The sequence below is a fragment of the Mustela nivalis genome (assembly GCF_964662115.1).
Source record: "Mustela nivalis genome assembly, chromosome: 8".
Taxonomy (NCBI): Eukaryota; Metazoa; Chordata; class Mammalia; order Carnivora; family Mustelidae; genus Mustela; species Mustela nivalis.
Genome location: NC_139027.1, coordinates 66,708,277 through 66,730,381, shown reverse-complemented (window position 1 = coordinate 66,730,381; position 22,105 = coordinate 66,708,277). Strand labels below are relative to the sequence as shown.

Below are 22,105 nucleotides of genomic sequence, written 5' to 3'. Positions count from 1 at the left end.
CTCCCTCCCACATACATGCACTCCTTTTCCCCATTCCCTGCTCTGTTGTTGTCCTTAGCACTTAACACCACCCAAAAGACTATGTTTTACTTATTATTTGATTTCTCATCTACCTTCCCTCACTAGAATGTAAGCTCTGCGAGGGCAGGAATTTTTGTTTTGTCACTCCTGTATCCTCAGTGCCTTGAGCAGCACCAGGCACAAAATTCAATAAATAATCTATTGAAAGAATGAATTATTCAACGTTATTGTCACATCTCTCTTAATAGGTATTCTTGGCCTTACCATGCCAAGGAGGAAATCAAGGCTCAGGTATTAAATGGCAGAGTTGAGATTCCAGCTCTGTTTGCCTTTCTTCACTGCTCATTTTTGTGTTTCCTTCTATTAAGAAATTACTACAGAATCATATACTTCACATTTATGTGTTAATCTATAGCTACTCACACCCCAAATACTTAATTGAACGAATGCATATGCATGCAACCATAGAGCCACAGTCCGTCCCTTCAAGGATGTGATGCCAGTGCAAGTATATTGCTAAGTTACAACCATGAGAAGCAGATGGAAAAACTGATGTCAGATGTCTATAATAAAATCAATCATGACCATTCCAGAGATATGTGTTTATTTAAAGGTAATAGAAAAAGCCTTAGAAGTTACTCACACTTGACTAGTAATCAGTCTTTCCAAAACCTTTACAGAGAGCAATTTGTGTTGGGCAGCAGGGAGGTAGGGTCCAAGGGTGCTGAATGTTGTTTGTATCTATATTGGAGTAGGGGTTGGGTGTATACAGTTACACTAAACCAGACTAAAAAATAACCCAGCAGATTGACCAGAATATGCAAATACTATAATGGCGGTCCATGTAACTGTGATGAATAGGATGCTTCCCCAGGTAGCTACATAATGATGAAAGAAACACAGTCTTCATTCACCCTTATGGAGAGCTACTGACCAGTAAAGGGTATTTGTAGTGCTTACCAAAAAAACAAAACAAAACTGGATACATAAATTATGAGTCATGGTATTATGAAAGAAAGTACTAAAATAGAGACTACATGGGGCAGAAAGGGGGAAATCTAGGAAAAGCTTCTGAGGAGATGGCTTTTAAGCAGAGACTTAAAGATAATGGACCAGTGGTGCAGGGACCCACGGAAGAACTGCCCAGGCACAGGGGACACTGTGTGCACACCGTCCTGAAGGAAAATAACTGGTGTGTCCGGGAACTGAAAGCAGGTGTGCTGTCTGGAGAAGTGAGGGGAGAGTGGTCTCATTGCCTTGGAAGAGATTAGCTGGAACTGGATCCTGCAGCCTCAAAGCTGATGAGGAAGCAGTATTCACTATAAATGCAACACAAATGCATTTGGGGGTTTTCACTAAAAAATATGATAGAAAAGATGAACCTGACTTTGTTTTGAAGTAACGGAGGGGTTATATTTTCAGGGCCAAGACTAAACAGAACTGCTCATTTTCTCTATAAATTTGTAATCTTATTTACTTACCTTCCATAGGTCAGGGCTTTAATTTTAAAAGCTTCTATGTAAAAAGTATTCACATTAATCTATTTCATTCTTTCCTTTACTTTCCAAGTATGTGGAATTTTAAAATACTGCCTTTTATAATGTCTACCACTCTTTATTTAAAAGGAGAAAATTTCTATAAATTGCTTCTAAACATTTTTTAATATTTAAAAAAATTCTATAATGTTCACTTTGGTACCAGTCTAGTTATTAAAAGCAAAAAGTGATGAGATTGAATTGATTGTTCTCATGCCTCCACAGTGGTATTTTCCTGAAAAGATAAATAATAGTGGTCATTTGGTACCTTTTATAAGTTTGCCAGGTGAACTTTTAAAATTAAATAGCTATCCTTGTCCAGGTGACTGAATTTACTAAGTAACTAACCTTTTTTTTTTTTTTTTTAAGATTCATTCATTTATTTTAGAGAGTGTGTGGGGTGGGGGAGGGAGCGACAGGGAGAGAGGGAGATAGAGAATCTCAAGCAGACTCCCACTGAGCAAGGAGCCTGACCCTAGGCTGGATCCCTGGGTCTCAAGATCATGAACTGAGTCAGAATCAAGAGCTGGGCTTGATCCCTGGACCCCAAGATCATGACCTGAGCTGAAATCAGGAGTCAGTCATTCAACCTACTGAACCCCCCAGGCACCCCCTAAATAGCTAACTTTTAAAAAAGATGAGTTAAAATTAGCATGTAACTTACCTTCATGAATACATGTTCCAAACAGGATCTGTAACCATGATAAAATCACTACTCTTTTTTTATTCCAAGCAAGTGAAAGTCTGTACATTGTGCTGGTGTATTATTATGAATAATCATAATATTTAAAATGAGAAAATACCCTTCCATATTTTAATTGTATAAGTCCCTTATAACTATTAATAAAACTTAAATTTTCTTGACTAATACTTGAAATATATTAAATTTTATTTTATCAATTATGACACAGTTCTAAAATGTTCACTGGGATACATTACTTACTATGTAATTCTATTTTTCAGAGAGCATAAAATAGAAGATGGTGGAATAGTGTATGTAACTGGAAAAAAAGAAGAAATCAAACAACCTGGAAAAAGTATACAACATTCAAAACCATTTGTCGGGAGAGGACGTATATATTATGCAAAATTCATTCATACAAATGCAAGAACATTGAATGAACCAGTTCCCTACATAGATCCCAGAAAAGGGCCAGAAAAGCAGGTTGGACGTATGTTCCTTATATACAAATACAGATTTAGATTCAGAAGCTGTTTTGCAGGATAATTTGGTCACAGACTACGTAAAGGATGTGACATATTTCAGTCTAATATTTTTTATAATCCAATAGTTAAAAGCAGTAACCTGAGACTATTCTCCCAGATAACTGTTGCATACAAACAATATATAAATAGAAAAGGAATCCAAATAGTTATTTTCCTAGATTGGATCAGATTATAGCCACTTAGTAGTGTTTGGCAGATACTGGAGAAATCTGTAATATCATATTTGTGTTACATATTCTACTATAAAAATTTCCCATGATACTCTCTATAAAATAATAGCTACCATTTATTTAAAGTATGTGAAGTGCTAGGGATGAGCTAAGTGTTTTATGTAAGTTATAGCCTTTAATCTGTACAACAGTTTCTAGGAGGTAGCATTAGAAATATTTTATGTATGATAGCATAACACAAAGAAGTAATTCACATATCTGAGATTACATAGTAAGCAAATGGTAAGCAAGTAAGTAAGCAAACCTTACCATAGCCAGGTTTCTGACCCAGGACAGTTGGTTTAGTCAAACCGCACTTTTCTTCACTATCATATTATTTCATTATCTTCTTTCTTTAAAGTTTGGTTTGTTGAGGTATAGTTTATCCTGTTAGTTTCCTGTTACCGATATTACAAATTACCACAAATTTAAACATTTAACTTAAAGCAACACAATTTTATTCTCAACACTTTTTGACCTCAGAAGTCCAAAATCAGTCTCATTGGCTATTAGCAAGGCTGGTTTCCTTCTGGAATATCTAAAGGAAAATCCAGTTCCTTGCCTTTTCCAGCTTCTAGAAACTGCCTACTTTCCATGGCTTGTGGCCCCTTCCTCTTGAAAGCCAGCAGCATGGCATCTTCAAATCTTGCTCTGACTTTCCTGCCTCCGTCTTCAGTAGATGGGTGTGATTACATTGGGCCCACCTAGATAATCCTGGATAGTCCTCTACCTGAGATGTTTTACTTTATCTCAGCCACAAAGTTCTTTTGCCATGTGAGTTTATGTGTAATTGTGATTTAACTTGACATTTAAATAGAGATTGCTTTTAATGACCTGTCTTCACATCAGTAGCATCCAATGTTTATATCATAAAATCGCTAGCATACCAGGGCCCTGTGTGTGAATGGGAGATCTTCTTGAGGCAGGAATTAATGTAGTCAAATATGTATTAATGTCATGTAATAAAACCCTATGTGGCCAGTTTTAAGGCTATTTTGTTTTATAAACCATGAGGGGATTTTAAAGATATTAATAGTCCAGGCCTACCTGAGGGATATAAGTCTGGTCCAGAAATCCAGGTTAGTGAAGTTCCCATATTTCTTACAAAAGTTAATGAGTGACTCTCCTGAGCTCTAAGTCAGGACTGAATTAAAACCAAACTATTAGCTGAATCCATCCTTACCTTGGAGATACTAAGGAAAAGAAATGGGTTTGAGAATGGAAATATAAAATGTAAAAATCTCAAAAATCAATGCACTAATTTTCTCTACTAGTTTTTAGGTGTCTTGAGAAAGGTAATGTCAGGAGCTGCGATCCAGATGGGGTGATACAGTAGCCATAGGATCCTTATTTATTGCTGCTAAAGGCTAAATGAGTCAGAGACCTTTAAGAGGTGGTGAAAAGAAGTTTGAGATGAAGTGAGAGGACAGGGAAGAGAGGCTGCTGGTGGATAAGAGTGAGGAGATATACAAAAAGACTGAAGATACATCACCGAGTTAAGGGCGTATTTGTTTTGGAGTGGAGGCACTATTCATATTTTAAAAACAAAAAGAGCTATCTTTTTTTTTTTTTTTTTTTAATTTTGGTTTCGTGAAAGTTTTGTGTTTTTTGGTGGTGTTGTTTTTTTTTTTTCACTTTATTTATTTTTTTCATTTTAATTTTTTATTTTTTATAAACATATATTTTTATCCCCCGGGTAGGTATGTGAATCACCAGGTTTACACACTTCACAGCACTCACCATAGCACATACCCTCCCCAATGTCCATAACCCAACCTCCATTTCCCCCAACCCCAATCTCCCCAGCAACCCTCAGTTTGTTTTGTGAGATTAAGAGTCACCTATGGTTTGTCTCCCTCCCAATCCCATCTTGTTTGATTTATTTTCTCCTACCCCCTTAACCCCCCCTGTTGCATCTCCACTTCCTCATATCAGGGAGATCATATGATAGTTGTCTTTCTCCACTTGACTTATTTCGCTAAGCATGATACCCTCTAGTTCCATCCACGTCATCGCAAATGGCAAGATTTCATTTCTTTTGATGGCTGCATAGTATTCCATTGTGTATATATACCACCTCTTCTTTATCCATTCATCTGTTGATGGACATCTAGGTTCTTTCCATAGTTTGGCTATTGTGGACATTACTGCTATAAACATTCGGGTGCACGTGCCCCTTCGGATCACTACGTTTGTACCTTTAGGGTAAATACCCAGTAGTGCAATTGCTGGGTCATAGGGTAGTTCTATTTTCAACATTTTGAGGAACCTCCATGCTGTTTTCCAGAGTGGTTGCATCAGCTTGCATTCCCACCAACAGTGTAGGAGGGTTTTCCTTTCTCCACATCCTTGCCAGCATCTGTCATTTCCTGACTTGTTAATTTTAGCCATTCTGACTGCTGTGAAGTAAAATTGCATTGTGGTTTTAATTAGTATTTCTCTGATGCCAAGTCATATGGAGCACTTTTTCATGTGTCTGGTGGCCCTCTGGATGTCTTCTTTGCAGAAATGTCTGTTCATGTCCTCTGCCCATTTCTTGATTGGATTATTTGTTCTTTGGGTATTGAGTTTGATCAGTTCTTTATAGATTTTGGACACTAGCCCTTTATCTGATATGTCATTTACAAATATCTTCTCCCATTCTGTCAGTTGTCTTTTGATTTTGTTAACTGTTTCCTTTGCTGTGCAAAAGCTTTTGATCTTGATGAAATCCCAATAGTTCATTTTTGCCCTTGCTTCCCTTGCCTTTGGTGATGTTCCTAGGAAGATGTTGCTGCAGCTGAGGTCGAAGAGATTGCTGCCTGTGTTCTCCTCAAGGACTGTGATGGAGTCCTTTCTCACATTGAGGTCCTTTATCCATTTTGAGTCTATTTTCATGTGTGGTGTAAGGAAATGGTCCAATTTCATTTTTCTGCATGTGGCTGTCCAATTTTCCCAACACCGTTTATTGAAGAGACTGTCTTTTTTCCATTGGACATTCTTTCTTGCTTTGTCGAAGATTAGTTGACCATAGAGTTGAGGGTCTATTTATGGGCTTTCTATTCTGTTCCATTGATCTATGTGTCTGTTTTTGTGCCAGTACCATGCTGTCTTGATGATGACAGCTTTGTAATAGACCTTGAAGTCCGGAATTGAGATGCCACCAACTTTGGCTTTCTTTTTCCATATTCCTTTGGCTATTCGAGGTCTTTTCTGGTTCCATATACATTTTAGGATTATTTGTTCCATTTCTTTGAAAAAAATGGGTGGTAGTTTGATAGGGATTGCATTAAACGTGTAGATTGCTTTAGGTAGCATAGACATTTTCACAATATTTGTTCTTCCAATGCAGGAGCATGGAACATTTTCCATTTCTTTGTGTCTTCCTCAATTTCTTTCATGAGTATTTTATAGTTTTCTGAGTATAGATTCTTTGCCTCTTTGGTTAGGTTCATTCCTAGGTATCTTATGGTTTTGGGTGCAATTGTAAATGGGATTGACTCCTTAATTTCTCTTTCTTCTGTCTTGTTGTTGGTGTAGAGAAATGCAACTGATTTCTGTGCATTGATTTTATATCCTGACACTTTACTGAATGCCTGTACAAGTTCTAGCAGTTTTGGAGTGGAGCCTTTTGGGTTTTCCCCATATAGTATCATATCATCTGCGAAGAGTGATAGTTTGACTTCTTCTTTGCCGATTTGGATGCCTTTAATTTCTTTTTGTTGTCTGATTGCTGAGGCTAGGACTTCTAGTACTATGTTGAATAGCAGTGGTGATAATGGACATCCCTGCCATGTTCCTGACCTTAGCGGAAAAGCTTTCAGTTTTTCTCCATTGAGAATGATATTTGCGGTGGGTTTTTCATAGATGGCTTTGAAAACATTGAGGTATGTGCTCTCTATCCTTACACTTTGAAGAGTTTTGATCAGGAAGGGATGCTGTACTTTCTCAAATGCTTTCAGCATCTGTTGAGAGTATCATATGGTTCTTGTTCTTTCTTTTATTGATGTGTTGTATCACATCGACTGATTTGCGGATGTTGAACCAACCTTGCAGCCCTGGAATAAATCCCACTTGGTCGTGGTGAATTATCCTTTTAATGTACTGTTGAATCCTATTGGCTAGTATTTTGGTGAGAATTTTCACATCTGTGTTCATAAAGGTTATTGGTCTATAGTTCTCTCTTTTGTTGGGATCCTTGTCTGGTTTTGAGATCAAGATGATGCTGGCCTCATAAAATGAGTTTGGAAGTTTTCTTTCCATTTCTATTTTTTGGAACAGTTTCAGGAGAATAGGAATTAATTCTTCATTAAATGTTTGGTAGAACTCCCCCAGGAAGCTGTCTGGCTTGGGGCTTTTTTTTGTTTGGAGATTTTTGATGACTGTTTCAATCTCCTTACTGGTTATGGGCCTGTTCAGGCATTCAATTTCTTCCTGGTTCAGTTGTGGTAGTTTATATGTCTCTAGGAATGCATCCATTTCTTCCAGATTGTCAAATTTGTTGGCGTAGAGTTGCTCATAGTATGTTCTTATAATGGTCTGTATTTTGTTGGTGTTAGTTGTGATCTCTCCTCTTTCATTCGTGATTTTATTTATTTGGGTCCTTTCTCTTTTCTTTTTGATAAGTCTAGCCAGGGGTTTTTCAATCTTATTAATTCTTTCAAAGAACCAACTCCTAGTTTTGTTGACTAGTTCTATTGTTTTTTTGGTTTCTATTTCATTGATTTCTGCTCTGATCTTTATGATTTCTCTTTTCCTGCTGGGTTTAGGGTTTCTTTGTTGTTCTTTCTCGAGCTCCTTTAAGTGTAGGGTTAGGTTGTGTACCTGAGACCTTTCTTGTTTCTTGAGAAAGGCTTGTACCACTATATATTTTCCTCTCAGGACTGCCTTTGTTGTGTCCCACAGATTTTGAACCACTGTGTTTTCATTATCATCTGTTTCCATGAATTTTTTCAATTCTTCTTTAATTTCCTGGTTGACCTATTCATTCTTTAGAAGGATGCTGTTTAGTCTCCATGTATTTGGATTCTTTCCAAATTTCCTCTTGTGGTTGAGTTCTAGCTTCAGAGCATTGAGGTCTGGAAATATGCAGGGAATGATCCCAATCTTTTGATACCAGTTGAGACCTGATTTAGGGCCCAGGATGTGATCTATTTGGGAGAATGTTCCATGTACACTAGAGAAGAATGTGTATTCTTTTGCTTTGGGATGAAATATTCTGAATATATCTGTGATGTCCATCTGGTCCAGTGTGTCATTTAAGGCCTTTATTTCCTTTTTGATCTTTTGCTTGGATGATCTGTCCATTTCAGTGAGGGGAGTGTTAAAGTCCTGGGCTATTATTGTATTATTGTTGATGTGTTTCTTTGATTTTGTTATTAATTGGTTTATATAGTTGGCTGCTCCCACATTAGGGGTATAGATATTTAAAATTGTTAGATCTTCTTGTTGGACAGATCCTTTGAGTATGATACAGTGTCCTTCCTCATCTCATTATAGTCATTGGCTTAAAATCTAATTGATCTGATATAAGGATTGCCACTTTTGCTTTCTTCTGATGTCCATTAGCATGGTAAATTCTTTTCTAATCCCTCACTTTAAATCTGGAGGTGTCTTCGGGTTTAAAATGAATTTCTTGTAGGCAACATATAAATGGGTTTTGTTTTTTTATTCATTCTGATACCCTGTGTCTTTTGATTGGGGCATTTAGCCCATTAACATTCAGGGTAACTATTGAGAGATATGAATTTAGTGCCATTGTATTGCCTGTAAGGTGACTGTTACTGTATATTGTCTCTGTTCCTTTCTGATCTACCACTTGTAGGCTCTCTCTCTTTGATTAGAGGACCCCTTTCAATATTTCCTGTAGCGTTGGTTTGGTGTTTGCAAATTCTTTCAATTTTGTTTGGAAGCTTTTAATCTCTCCTTCTATTTTCAATGATAGCCTTGCTGGATATAGTATTCTTGGCTGCATGTTTTTCTCGTTTAGTGCTCTGAATAGATCATGCCAGCTCTTTCTGGCCTGCCAGGTCGCTGTGGATAAGTCTGCTGCCAATCTAATATTTTTACCATTGTATGTTACAGACTTCTTTTCCTGGGCTGCTTTCAGGATTTTCTCTTTGTCACTAAGATTTGTAAATTTTACTATTAGGTGACGGGGTGTGGACCTATTGTTATTGATTTTGAGGGGGATTCTCTGCACCTCCTGGATTTTGATGCTTGTTCCCTTTGCCATATTGGGGAAATTCTCTTCAATAATTCTCTCCAGTATACTTTCTGCTCCTGTCTCTCTTTCTTCTTCTTCTGGAATCCCAATTATTCTAATGTTGTTTCATCTTATGGTGTCACTTATCTCTTGAATTCTCCCCTCATGGTCCAGTAGCTGTTTGTCCCGCTTTTGCTCAGCTTCTTTATTCTCTGTCATTTGGTCTTCTATATTGCTAATTCTTTTTCCTGCCTCATTAATCCTAGCAGTGAGAGCCTCCATTTCTTATTGCACCTCATTAATAGCTTTTTTGATTTCAACTTGGTTAGATTTTAGTTCTTTTTTTTCTCCGGAAAGGGCTTTTATATCTCCCAAGAGGGTTTCTCTAATATCTTCCATGCCTTTTTCAAGCCTGGATAGAACCTTGAGAATCGCCATTCTGAACTCTAGATCTGACATATTACCAATGTCTGTATTGATTAGGTCCCTAGCCTTCAGTACTGCCTCTTGTTCTTTTTTTTGTGGTGAATTTTTCTGCCTTGTCATTTTGTCCAGATAAGAGTATATGAAGGAACAAGTAAAATACTCAAAGGGTGGCAACAACCCCAGGAAAATATGCCTTAACCAAATCAGAAGAGATCCCAAATCGTGAGGCGGGAGAAAGGGGATAAAAAGAGGTTCAGAAAGAAAGAAAGAAAAAGAAAAAAAAAAAAAAAAAAGAAAAGAAAAAATAAAAAAAAGAAAATGAATAAAGAAAAAGTATAAAAAAGAAAAAAATATATATACTAGAAACTAGTTTAAAAAACATTAAAAAGAAAAGGGTAAAAGTTAAAAAAAATTTAGCAGAAGAAGAGAAAAAAAATTGAAAAAGAAAAATAAATAAATTAACTACAAGACTAAATAATCATGGGGAGAACGCCATGAGTTCCGTGCTTTGCTTTCTCCTCTGGGATTCCGCTGCTCTCCTTGGTATTGAAACTGCACTCCTTGGTAGGTAAACTTGGTCCTGGCTGGATTTCTTGTTGATCTTCTGGGGCAGGGGCCTGTTGTAGTGATTCTCAAGTGTCTTTGCCCCAGGCGGAATTCACCGCCCTTACCAGGGGCCGGACTGAGTATTCCACTTGGGTTTGTTTTCTGGAGCTTTTGTTCCCTGAGCGCTTTCCCGTCCGGAGGACGGGAATGAAAATGGCGGCCTCTTGCTCTCTGGCCCGGAGGAGCCGAGACCCCAGGCCCCACTCCTCAGTGCGCCCTCAGAGAACTGCGCCCAATTACTCCCATTTCCGTGGCCTCTGGCCACGCTGCGAGCTCACCGAGCCTGCAACCTGTTCAAGGTAACCCTGAGCTGGGAGCTCACTCCTCAGCTCTGTCTCTGTAGCCGGCTTCCTCGTTCTAATACTTGTAAGCTCTGTGACACTCAGACACCCCCGATCCTTCTGTGACCCTGCGGGACCTGAGGCCACGCTGACCCTGCGTGGGCTTCACCCTGGTTTAGCCTCTGGAGCGATGTCCCTCAGCGGAACAGACTTTTAAAAGTCCTGATTTTGTGCTCTGTTGCTCTGCCGCTTGCCGGGAGCCAGCCCCTCCCCCCAGGTTCTATCTTCCCGTCGCTTTGGATTCACTTCTCCGCCAGTCCTACCTTTCAGAAAGTGGTTGATTTTCTGTTTCTAGAATTGCTATTCTTCTTCTCTTCAATCTGCCGTTGGGTTTGTAGGTGTTTGCAATCTTTAGATAAGCTATCTAGCTGATCTCCTGCTAGCTGAAGTAGTCTCAGCCTGCTACTTCTCCGCCATCTTGACTCTTCCCCCAAAAAGAGCTATCTTAAGTGTACTCATGTTCACGTACTCCAGGAGTAATAAAGAATGTTCATTTCACATATCTGTACACTTTTTCCTTTATTTAAGATGATAGGCTTCTTTTTAACGTTTAGTTGATTGTTTTAACTCGTTTATAGCAGTGCTGGCTTTAGTGCAAGAGTGAAGAAAATAAAGTGCCTCATATTTAAAGTGGCATATCTGCTCTCTTACATGTTTTGCTAATAGCTTAAGAACCTAACACCAGATTAATTTTACTTAATTACAAGATATTTAAAGATTTTTTTTTAAATTCATTTGAGAGGGAGAGAATGAGGGAAGCATCAGGGAGAGTCAAAGGGAGAAGCAGACTCCCTGTCGAGTCGGGAACCTGATTTAGGATGTGATCCTGGGACTCCAGGACCATGGCTTGAGCTGAAGGCAGTCGCATAACCAACTGAACCATCAAGGTGCCCCTACAAGATGTTTAAATGAAACAACCACACAGTTGTACATAGGGACATAAAATTGGGGGTGCCAGAAAAAGTAAAAAGGAGCTGTTGCTTGGTCACTTTTTTTTTTTTAATTGTATTTATTTATTTGACAGAGAAAAAGATCTTAAGTAGGCAGAGAGTCAGGCAGAGAGAGGGGGGAAGCAGGCTCCCTGATGAGCAGAGAGCCTGACGCAGGGCTCGATCCCTGGACCCCGAGACCATGACCCAAGCCAAAGGCAGTGGCTTAATCCTGAGCCACCCAGGTGCCCCAGCTTAGTCACTTCTAATCACAAGTTTTGTTTTTAAATACTGGTATTTTAAAAGAGATGATACTAGGTCATCATGTTCCAAAGTGTATGTTTCAGAGCATTAGCCCTATGTGTTCAATAAAATGACATTCCAAAGTCAAATACATTTTGGAAAAGCTATATATTTAGATCTTAAGGCTTCACAAATCATATTTGTATATAAAGATTCTAAGAAATCCTGTGATAAACTTATTTCAGTTTACCTACCCCAGTATTTCCCAAATTTATTTAACTTTGGAAACCACTTCTATATAACACCTTTTAATGTGCTACAGACCTAGTATTCCACAGAACACAATTTAGGAATAACATATCAGGGACATTATGAGTTGCTTAAAAAGAGGTATTTCAACACTCCTGGTATCTACAGCAAAATAGAGATGAACATAGATACAACGTAACGCTACTGTTTCCCAGAACACTTCAGTGTTTTGAAAGCCTTTGAGCTCCACTAATAAAATGTGATTCTGCATAAAGAGTTGTCAAAAGTCTGTATTTCCCTAGGAATCCCCAAAGTAGGATTCTGTGTTCCACAATCACCACCAGCGGCAGCCATCTTTGCCAGGCTGCTGCTGTGGAGCTCTCCCTACCACCTCTTGTGTTCTCTTAATGGGCTTTGCCAGGATGCCCCAACTGCTTTATCTATTTCTCACCCAAGACTCTTCCTTAATTTCCCAAAGAATGAAAACTAATTAATGTCTCCTAATGCATTTCTGAAGGCTTAGAGATAGCAAAAGTATAATAAAGACTGTCTCACAGTGGTTTCCAAAGGTGGCTAAAGGGTTTACAGTATAATGGCCATCAGGTCTTCCAGGGGTGGGGGTTAGTGGGAATCTCTTCCTCGGGAATCTCCCAGATGTCTCCATACTATGGAGTTCCAGTGACTGTTAGCCTGGGGCAGGAAAGAAGACTGGCCTTGGGCTAGAAGAGAAGGCATCCTCCATTTTCTGTGTCCAAAGTTTTGAACTTTTTATGCAAAACCCCTTCCACAATCTGCAAGAGGTAGACTGACCCCCGAAATCTAGACAAAGCAACCACAGTAGAGATTTTTCCTAGCTTGGCTTATTTCATCATAAATAACTCATGTCAACCCCTTAAAATCCACTTCAAGTAATGATGCACAGAGTAGTAAGTTTTTATACTTAGTCTTTGGCTTCAGCATGGGGTGAAAAAAAAAATAAGCTTCCAGGGGCACCTGGGTGGCTCAGTGAGTTAAAGGCTCAGGTCATGGTCTCAGGGTCCTGGGATCAAGCCCCGTATTGGGCTCTCTGCTTAGCAGGGAGCCTGCTTCCTCCTCTCTCTCTCTCTGCCTGCCTCTCTGCCTACTTGTGATCTCTATCTGTCAAATAAATAAAATCTTTGAAAAAAAGAAGAAAAGGAAAAACAGGCAACAACAACAAAAAAATAAGCTTCCACCTATCTCTTTAATCTTATAATCTTATATGAACAAATGCTTGTACCAAAATGGCATGCGCATGTGCGCAAGTCCACATACATTCTCAGTCTTCCAGGAACAAACCAGACTCTTCAGGCAAAGGGCAGGCTATCCAGAAATAGAAAACAGAAAAACAGCAGTTTTTGAACTGTGGGATTTCATTCTGCCGAAGTGAAGCTTCACCCCATTTACAACACTAATCAGAATACTTCCCCCAACTCTGAAGTCTTCAAGTCATCAGTCACACTTTAGGAAACATTGTTCATTATTTTCTTTATAATTTGTGATATTAAAGGGACCCTTTTGGTAAAATTCTGAATTCATGAGAAATCTTGAGAGGTGAATTGATATCTCTGGTTTTAGGGTAACTTTTGCAATATACTCTTGTTCAAAAAAATAATTGAGTGCTGCCAGGAAGTTTGCTCATCCCAGAGTCACTTAGCCAGTAATTTGGGTATTAGCAAAATAAGTTTCTAATCAAAAAAGAATATACAGTGTACTTCTTAAAGCCTTTTCATAGAAGAGCTTTCTTAAGTTACTCAAAATCTCTTTATTGTTACTCCTGAAATAATTTAAGTAGGTTTGTGGTTATCTGTTTTGCATTCTACAGCAGATGTGATAAAGCAACAGAGCATGGAAATTGGGAGGCCTGCATGGATGGGGGCAGGGCTCTGACTTGGACAGCTCTGCTGCCTACTAGGGATACACTTGGGGGAAGTTAATCTCCCAGCAGTTTTCTCATCTGTGAAGTGGGTGTGTATCTACTCGCAGAATCGTGGTGAGGGTAAGTGAGAAAAGGCCTGTAAATCTGAGACCTTGGGGCACAATAAGCACTATCATACTAGTGCAGTGGAGGAGGCCTGCAAGAAGCAGGCATTCTGACAAGTTAGATGTGACTATTTTCAGCCAGATAGTGAGAAGACACCATCTGTTGAGTAATCTGTTCTAGAATTCCCAGGATCGACATCAAGTAGTCTTAATTTTTGTAATTCACCCTTCAACCCATCTCTCCTATTCTCCAAAATTCCTTTGTTCCTAAATTCCTTTGATCTCTGCAAACTTATTCATTACCCTGGGTTACAATTTGTCATTGGCCTAAAAACAGGCAGTAGTTAAAAGTTTCCAAGTGAGGTCTAACTCTCTCTTCCGTTAGTCAGGGCTCAGTTTCCTCATGGGTCCATGTTCATCCTGTCTTCTTCAGTTTGAAGATAATATCCCTTAATGAAGAACCTAAAGTTGAGGAGCTCTGACTTTCAGCTCTGAATTTGTGTATTCTTCTTCAAATTCTTAGCCTTTCTGTGATTTCTTGATATAATAGATTTTTTTTCTCCCAGAAAACTCTATTTTTGCTACCTTTGACATATATCATGAATTTCTTCTAAGCTTCTTGACAATCTCCTGACAAGGTGACTCCATGAAACTATTATTTTTTTATTTGATATTGTACACCTCTTTTATACATGCCTGTCTTCTTAGAAACTAAGCTATTTGAGAATTGACTCCCTCTGGAGTCAGATAAGATGTCTTCAAATGCCTCTTACTTTTCATAGCACTGTAGCGTCAACTGTACTATCAGAATTTTACTTCTGTGATATCATATTCATCCCCTTTGAATCATATTTTTCAAGTCTCTGACTATGAAATCATGGCTGATTTTTTTAATAACCCCATCTCTCTCCTCAAAGCCCAAAGTAGGTGTGTGATTATACCCAAAGTTACTTTCATTGTCTAATAATATCCAAGAACTCCCAGGTGTCACAGTTTCTCTTCCCAAGGTGTCTTAAGTCTACCTAATCAACTAGATGTTTTTTAAAAAGTGTTTATTTAGAATTAAGCTGAGTAAGTTTCCCCTCACTCTTTTCACAACTTCTAAGAGATCAGATTCTAATATGTGCTCGGGGAGAATCTATTAGTTCTCCCATTCCTGGATACTTAAGTTAGGTTTTACCATCAAAAATTCAGTAACAGTGGAGATATTTTCCCTTAGAACAAAAGTTTTCAAACTGAGGTACTAGTGGGTTATAAAACAATGTGGGCTGCAACTAGCATTGTGAAATGGAATAGAAGAGACAAATGATAAAATAGAAAAACAGTCAAGTGCACTGCATGTAGTAAGAATAAATATTGTGAAACTTTGTGTTTTATGTACTTTTACACATTTTGTGTTCTTGCATGGCAAAATCTATTTCATGGTGTGGATCATGGATGGAAAACTATGAAAACTGCCATATTAGATGATAATACATTATTTGTATTTTCATAATGAAAAGTATAGAACATAATTTTTACATTAAATTGAGCCATATATATATACATATATATATATATAATAAAATGGTAGTACAAAATATAGAAATATACTTAGTTGATTTTTACCATTCCATCTGTTGACAGGAAGTAGTTTAAGAATTTAGCATCTTTATTTTGGCTAAAAATATATGATAATTCACTTTTAAGTACCTTTTCAAAAAATTCAGTCTTTATGAAAATATACTTATTCCTAGATTTTAGGATTCCATTTTAGTACTAGAATACCCAATAACTTACTGAATCAAAATTGAACATTCAGAGATATCAAGCAGTATATGAAAATGTTCTATAGTATTCAATTCTGTGTTTCCAATTTTTTTCCCATAAAGGGTGACTGGTGGTCCCATGGTAAAAGACTGGAGCATCCCTTCCAACCACCTTATGACACTAAGAGCACCCAGAGGAGTGACTTTCAAAAGCCAGCATGTCCATTGGTTTTGCCAGTCAAACACAGCAAGTTGCAAAAGCCTTCTTGTGGAATAGGTAAGGTTAGCTGTGATAAAACCTCTTTCCCATTCTCTCAGGTTACTGCTATCAAATTAAGGTGTATTTGATGTACTGGCCCCTCCTGAGAAAATTATTTCTCTATAGGAGTTGAAAATATACATACAACCAATGCAGCCCTTGACACGTTTGTTCTTTATCCCTTCTTGGTGGACAGCTTATCTCCAAACATATTTACAATAATAAAGATTGGCCTGATCATGATAACATTGGCCTCCAAGTCATATACTTAGTAGCATTCTGCTATTGTTGACACCACATTTTAAGAACTACTAAAATTGTAGACAGGATTTCTCTAAGTATACTCTGAGGGACACTAATTCCTTGTGATGTTCAAAAAAAGAGGGAAGTGCTCAAATAAGTTTTCTGAGAACTGAATTTATAAAACTAAACATCTTTTTAAGCCACAGAACTCTTAAAACCCTTACTGTAAGCACAAGCATAATGTGTTCCAAAAGGAAGAATAAAGAATGTTATGTTTTCCCCACTACTGACCACCTCAACCTTTTTCTAGATTTTCACATGACTGGTATCCCACAAAACAATGTAGGAAATACTGTTACGTGGACTGTTAAAACATTGTGAGATCTCAAAGTTATTTACCTGACCATGTTATTATAATAAACTTTTTCACATTCAGTCAGCTTCTATCTGTTTCCTACCACATGTCCTAGTCATCTTTAGGGCTGGGGTAGACTTTTGCAGGTCTTAAAGAAGTGCACAATCACGTCAAAACAAAAATGTATTTATTGAGTACCTGTTCTGGTCATCACTCCATATAAAAGTTCATAAGTTAAACTTCAGATAATTTTCTGAACATGACAGTAGACAACCAAGGATTGGTTTTAGCAGTCACCAGTCCCTTACTTAATTTTAGCCTTCAGGTCTCTGTGATCTGGCCTGTCTAGTTAAGGATACAAAGTGCAAGTAGGTTGAAGATCAGAACATTAGAAAATGGTAATATTCAGCATGCTTTCCACTTTAACTGTGGTAGTTAATGGAGAGGACTGTTAGATGATCTGTAACATGGTCTCTCCTTTAGAAAGGTAATGAAGTCTGATTCAAGATGGTAGACTGAACACAGACATCTAAATCCACCACCACCCATACTCTATTAAGTAATAGTAAAGCAATCAACCCACAAAGATGAAGAGAATGGAAAGGAGAACTTTCTGCAGAGTGGGAAGGAATGAAAACTTATTGATGGATTACAGAAAACGAAGAAGCAATAGCCTAGAAAAGACAGAGGGAAAGGCAGCAAAGAGTCAATCTGTCTGACAAAACCCCAGGGTAGCTGGAGGCTCAGTCAGCAGGCAAAGCAAAAGGCAAGAATGAATCCAAGGGGAGAATTCAAGGGCGACCGGAAAGTCTGTTTTTTAAAGAACCACTCCAGTCATGAACATTCTATTCAATGCCAACGTTAAGACTAGTGGAGCTCAGTGCCTCAGCCAGAAAGTCTACTAACCACACCAGTTATGTTTTCTGATAATTCCAGCTGATCTCTTATCCTATTCTTAGTTTATGAATGTACAGCCAAAGATTACAATTATGCCAAGTTATCATTTTTTAATGTTTGGAGGGTAGAGTCAAGGAAACATCACAGAACAAAAACAACAGCAGCAGCAACAACAAAAAACTAGAAACTATGAGAGATAAAGGCAAAGTGGAGAATCAGTCTGGGAGGTCCAACTTTTCTGGAGCTCCAGAAAAGCAAGGAATAAAACTAAAAGCAGAGATAATTATCAACACATAATATTTATTGCGCACATAGTATTTGCCAGCATTTTATGGAACTTCCTAAATATTACCCATTCGATTCTCAGTCCAATTGTAAGGAATATATTAGTATGGTGATATTATTAATACTCTCATGTTTTAGATAAGAAAGCAAGCACAGAGTTTGAATAACTTCCCCAAAGCTACAGAGCAAACAACTGGTATTTGAACTCGGTCTACCTCCAATAAAAACCAGTATTCTACAAAGCCTCTAGAATAATAAGAAAGTTTCCCAATATAAGAGAGAGGCATTAAAGGAGTCTACTGAGTGCTTCCAAGTGTGAAGGGACAAAAGATACAGCCTATATATCATTGTGAAATTGCAAAGCAACAATCATAAAAAGAAGATTCTGTAAGTTTCCATAAAGAGAAAGAAAAATTAGTCACTAATAAATAAGGATCCGTATGGAATCAAGCAGTGCTGATACAAAAGCACAACGGAGTTATGTCTTCAAAATTTCCAGGGAAAATTTTTTTGACTTAGAAAAGAGGATTAATTGAACACAAATACTAGAACCATTCTTTTTCAGGTGGCACCAGGCTTTGGACCCACTGAGAAAGAAATGTAATCCCAGCACAATATTTGGCCCTTAAGTGAACAAAATTCACATAATTATATTATAAATGTTATTTCATAGTTTTTAGCTTTTAGCATTACACAGATATAGTATGGAAATTTTAAATGTGTTTATAGGATTATGTTATGAGCCTTAAGAAAAGTATATCAAGAGTTGACAGAAGATGGGAAGTAGAAAGAAGGGTGCTAATATCTTTATTTAACATGAGTACTGAAGAAATACTACCCAAAGGAGATGAAACAAGGAATAGAAGTTTAAGGTTGAAGTCAAAGGAACGAATTTATCTCTCTAGCCCTGTCCTCTTTGCTGAGGATTGAACTCCCATCCAGCCACCTACCTACCATCTTTTCTTGGAAAGCTAATCTCCTTTCAATAACCACATTCAAACCTGTCCTCTGCCATTTTTCCTCTTCTCAGTAAATGTCACTTCTATTCCCCCTCAAGTTTTGATAGTCTAGAAGACATTCCAGAACTCTCTACCTTTTATATCCAATCCATCAATAAATCTTGATACCTATTTCTCCAAAATATACTCCATGTCTTCTTACTAATGTTGTACAGCTCCTGTTAGCCTGCTTTTTCTCTTTCTCCTCCAAAATATGTTTTCCACACCATTTTTAGAAGGATCTTTTAAAAATACAAATGATATCACTTTCTTCCATTAGATGAATTACTTCTCATTGTTTGTTGAGTCAATTTCAAATTCCTCACCATGGCCTACATGGTCCTTTTTAATCTATAGAATATCTCCTGTTGCTCATGGTATCATAAGAGGGCATTTCAAGAAGGGTATTTAACTCAGTGGAGGAGGAGTCAAGATGGTGGAGAAGTAGCAGGCTGAGACTACATCAGGTAGCAGGAGATTAGCTAGATAGCTTATCAAACCATTGCAAACACCTACAAATCCAACAGGAGTCCAAAGAGAAGAAGAGCAACAATTCTAGAAACAGAAAATTGACCACTTTCTGAAAGGTAGGACAGCGGAGAAATGAATCCAAAGTGACCAGAAGATAGACCGTGGGGGGAGGGGCCAGCTCCCGGCAAGCGGCAGAGTAACAGAGCACAAAATCAGGACTTTTAATAGTCTGCTCCACTGAGCAACATCTCTCCAGAGGCTAAACCGGGGTGAAGCCCATGTGGGGTCAGTGTGGCCCCAGGTCCCCCAGGGTCACAGAAGGATTGGGGGTGTCTGAGTGTTGCAGAGCTCACAGGTATTAGAGCGGGGAAGCTGGCTACAGAGACGGAGCCAAGGAGTGAGCTCTCAACTCAGGGTTACCTTGCACTGGTCTCAGGCTGGGTGAGCTTGGAGCACAGCCAGAGGCCAGGGAAACAGGAGTGATTGAGAGCTTTTCTCTGAGGTCACACTGAAGAGTGGGGCCCCTGAACTCTCGGATCCTCCGGGCCAGAGATTGGAAGGCCGCCATTTTCATTCCTGTCCTCTGGAACTCTATGGAAAGCATTCAGGGAACAAAAACTCCCAAAAGCGAACCCGAGGTATTACTTAGCCTGGCCCATGGTAAGAGTGGTGCAATTCCACGTGGGGCAAAGACACTTGAGAATCACTACAACAGGCCCCTCCCCCAGAAGATCAACAAGAAATCTAGCCAAGACCAAGTTCATTTACCAAGGAGAACAGTGGAATTCCAGAGGAGAAGAAAGCAAAGCATGGAATTCATGGCTTTCTCCCCATGATTCTTTAGTCTTGCAGTTAACTTAATTTTTTTTTCTTCTTCTAAATTTTTTTAAACTTTTACCCTTTCCTCTTTAATGTTTTTTAACTAGTTTACCGTAACAATATCTTTCATAAAAATAAATAATATAATCTTTTTTGAACTTTCATTATTATAGTCATACTTTATCCTTCATTGTATCTAACTTTATTTTTTGTATACACATAGGGTTTTTTCTGCTAAAAAATTTGGGGTACAACTTCTTCTAATAGATCAAAATCTATCCTAAATCTAGCTCTAGGCTTGTTATACTCTCCAGCCGGAGCAAATTCTCTCCACTTTCTTTTTCTTTATTCTCCCAACCAACTTACTTAACTAATTTTTTAGAAATTAAAAAAAATTTTTTTCATCTTTATAGGCATATTCCATCCCCTCATTGTGTTTACCCTTATATATGTTTTTCATTCTTTAAAATTTTGGGAGGTAGTTTCTACTAAGAGACCAAAATACTCCCAAATTAAGTGAGTGTTTTAGTCACCAGTCTAATATATATATATATATGTATATATATATATATATATATATATATATATATATACATATATATATATATACATTTCTTTTTATTATTTTTGTTTTCTGTTTTTAATTTTTTTTCTGAACTTCTTTTTATCCCCTTTCTCCACCCCCCCCCCCATGATTTGGGGTCTCTTCTGATTTGGTTAAAGTGCATTTTCCTAGGGTCTTTGCCACCCTTTTAGTATTTTATTTGCTCCTTCATATATTCTTATCTGGACAAAATGACAAGGTGGAAAAACTCACCACAAAAAATAAAAGAACAGAGGCAATACCAAAGGCTAGGGACCTAATCAATATGGACATCAGTAATATGTCAGAGTTCAGAATGACGCTTCTCAAGGTTCTAGCCGGGCTCGAAAAAGGCATGAAGATATTAGAGGAACCCTCTCTGAAGAGATAAAAGCCCTTTCTGGAGAAATAGAAGAACTAAAACCTAACCAAGTTGAAATTAAAAAATCTATTAATGAGGTGCTATAAAAAATGGAGGCTCTTACTGCTAGGATAAATGAGACAGAAGAAAGCATTAGTGATATAGAAGACCAAATGACAAAGAATAAAGAAGCTGAGCAAACAAGAGACAAACACTGGACCACGAGGAGAGAATTTGAGAGATAAGTGACACCATAAGATGAAACAACATTAGAATAACTGGGATTCCAGAAGAAGAAGAAAAGAGGGGAGCAGAATGTATATTGGAGAGAATTATTGTAGAGATTTTCCCTAATATGACAAAGGGAACAAGCATCAAAATTCAGGAGGTGCAGAGAATCCCCCTCAAAATCAATAACAATAGGTCCACACCCTGTCATCTAATAGTAAAATTTACAAGTCTTAGCAGCAAAGAGAGAATCCTGAAAGCAGCCCAGGAAAAGAAGTCTGTAACATACAATGGTAAAAATATTAAATTGGCAGCAGACTTATTCACAGAGATCTGGCAGGCCAGAAAGAACTGGCATGATCTATTCAGAGCACTAAACGAGAAAAACATGCAGCCAAGAATACTATATCCAGCTAGGCTATCACTGAAAATAGAAGAAGAGATAAAAAGCTTCCAGGACAAACAAAAACTGAAAGAATTTGCAAACACCAAACCAGCTCTACAGGAAATATTGAAAGGGGTCTTCTAAGCAAAGAGAGACCTTAAAAGTAGTAGATCAGAAAGGAACAGAGACAATATACAGTAACAGTCACCTTACAGGCAATACAATGGCACTAAATTCATATCTCTCAATAGTTACCCTGAATGTTAATGGGCTCAATGCCCCAATCAAAAGACACAGGGTATCAGAATGGATAATGAAACAAAACCCATCAATATGCTGCCTACAAGAAACTCATTTTAGGGACGCCTGGGTGGTTCAGTTGGTTGGACCACTGCCTTCAGCTCAGGTCATGATCCCAGAATCCGAGGATTGAGTCCCGCATGGGGCTCCCAGCTCCATGGGGCGTCTGCTTCTCCCTCTGACATTCTCCTTGCTCATGCTC

At 38.1% G+C, this 22,105-nt stretch overlaps 1 protein-coding gene across 1 annotated transcript in view; it reads left to right on the top strand.

Moving 5' to 3' along the window:
- The window catches only part of CIMIP6 (ciliary microtubule inner protein 6), a 36,462-nt gene that overhangs the window by 1,944 nt on the left and 12,413 nt on the right, over positions 1–22,105 (top strand). Inside the window, exons 2-3 of the mRNA XM_082743622.1 lie at positions 2,520–2,721; positions 15,843–15,996. Of these exons, the coding sequence (XP_082599748.1) occupies positions 2,520–2,721; positions 15,843–15,996 (356 nt within the window). The remainder of the gene's footprint in view (positions 1–2,519; positions 2,722–15,842; positions 15,997–22,105) is intronic.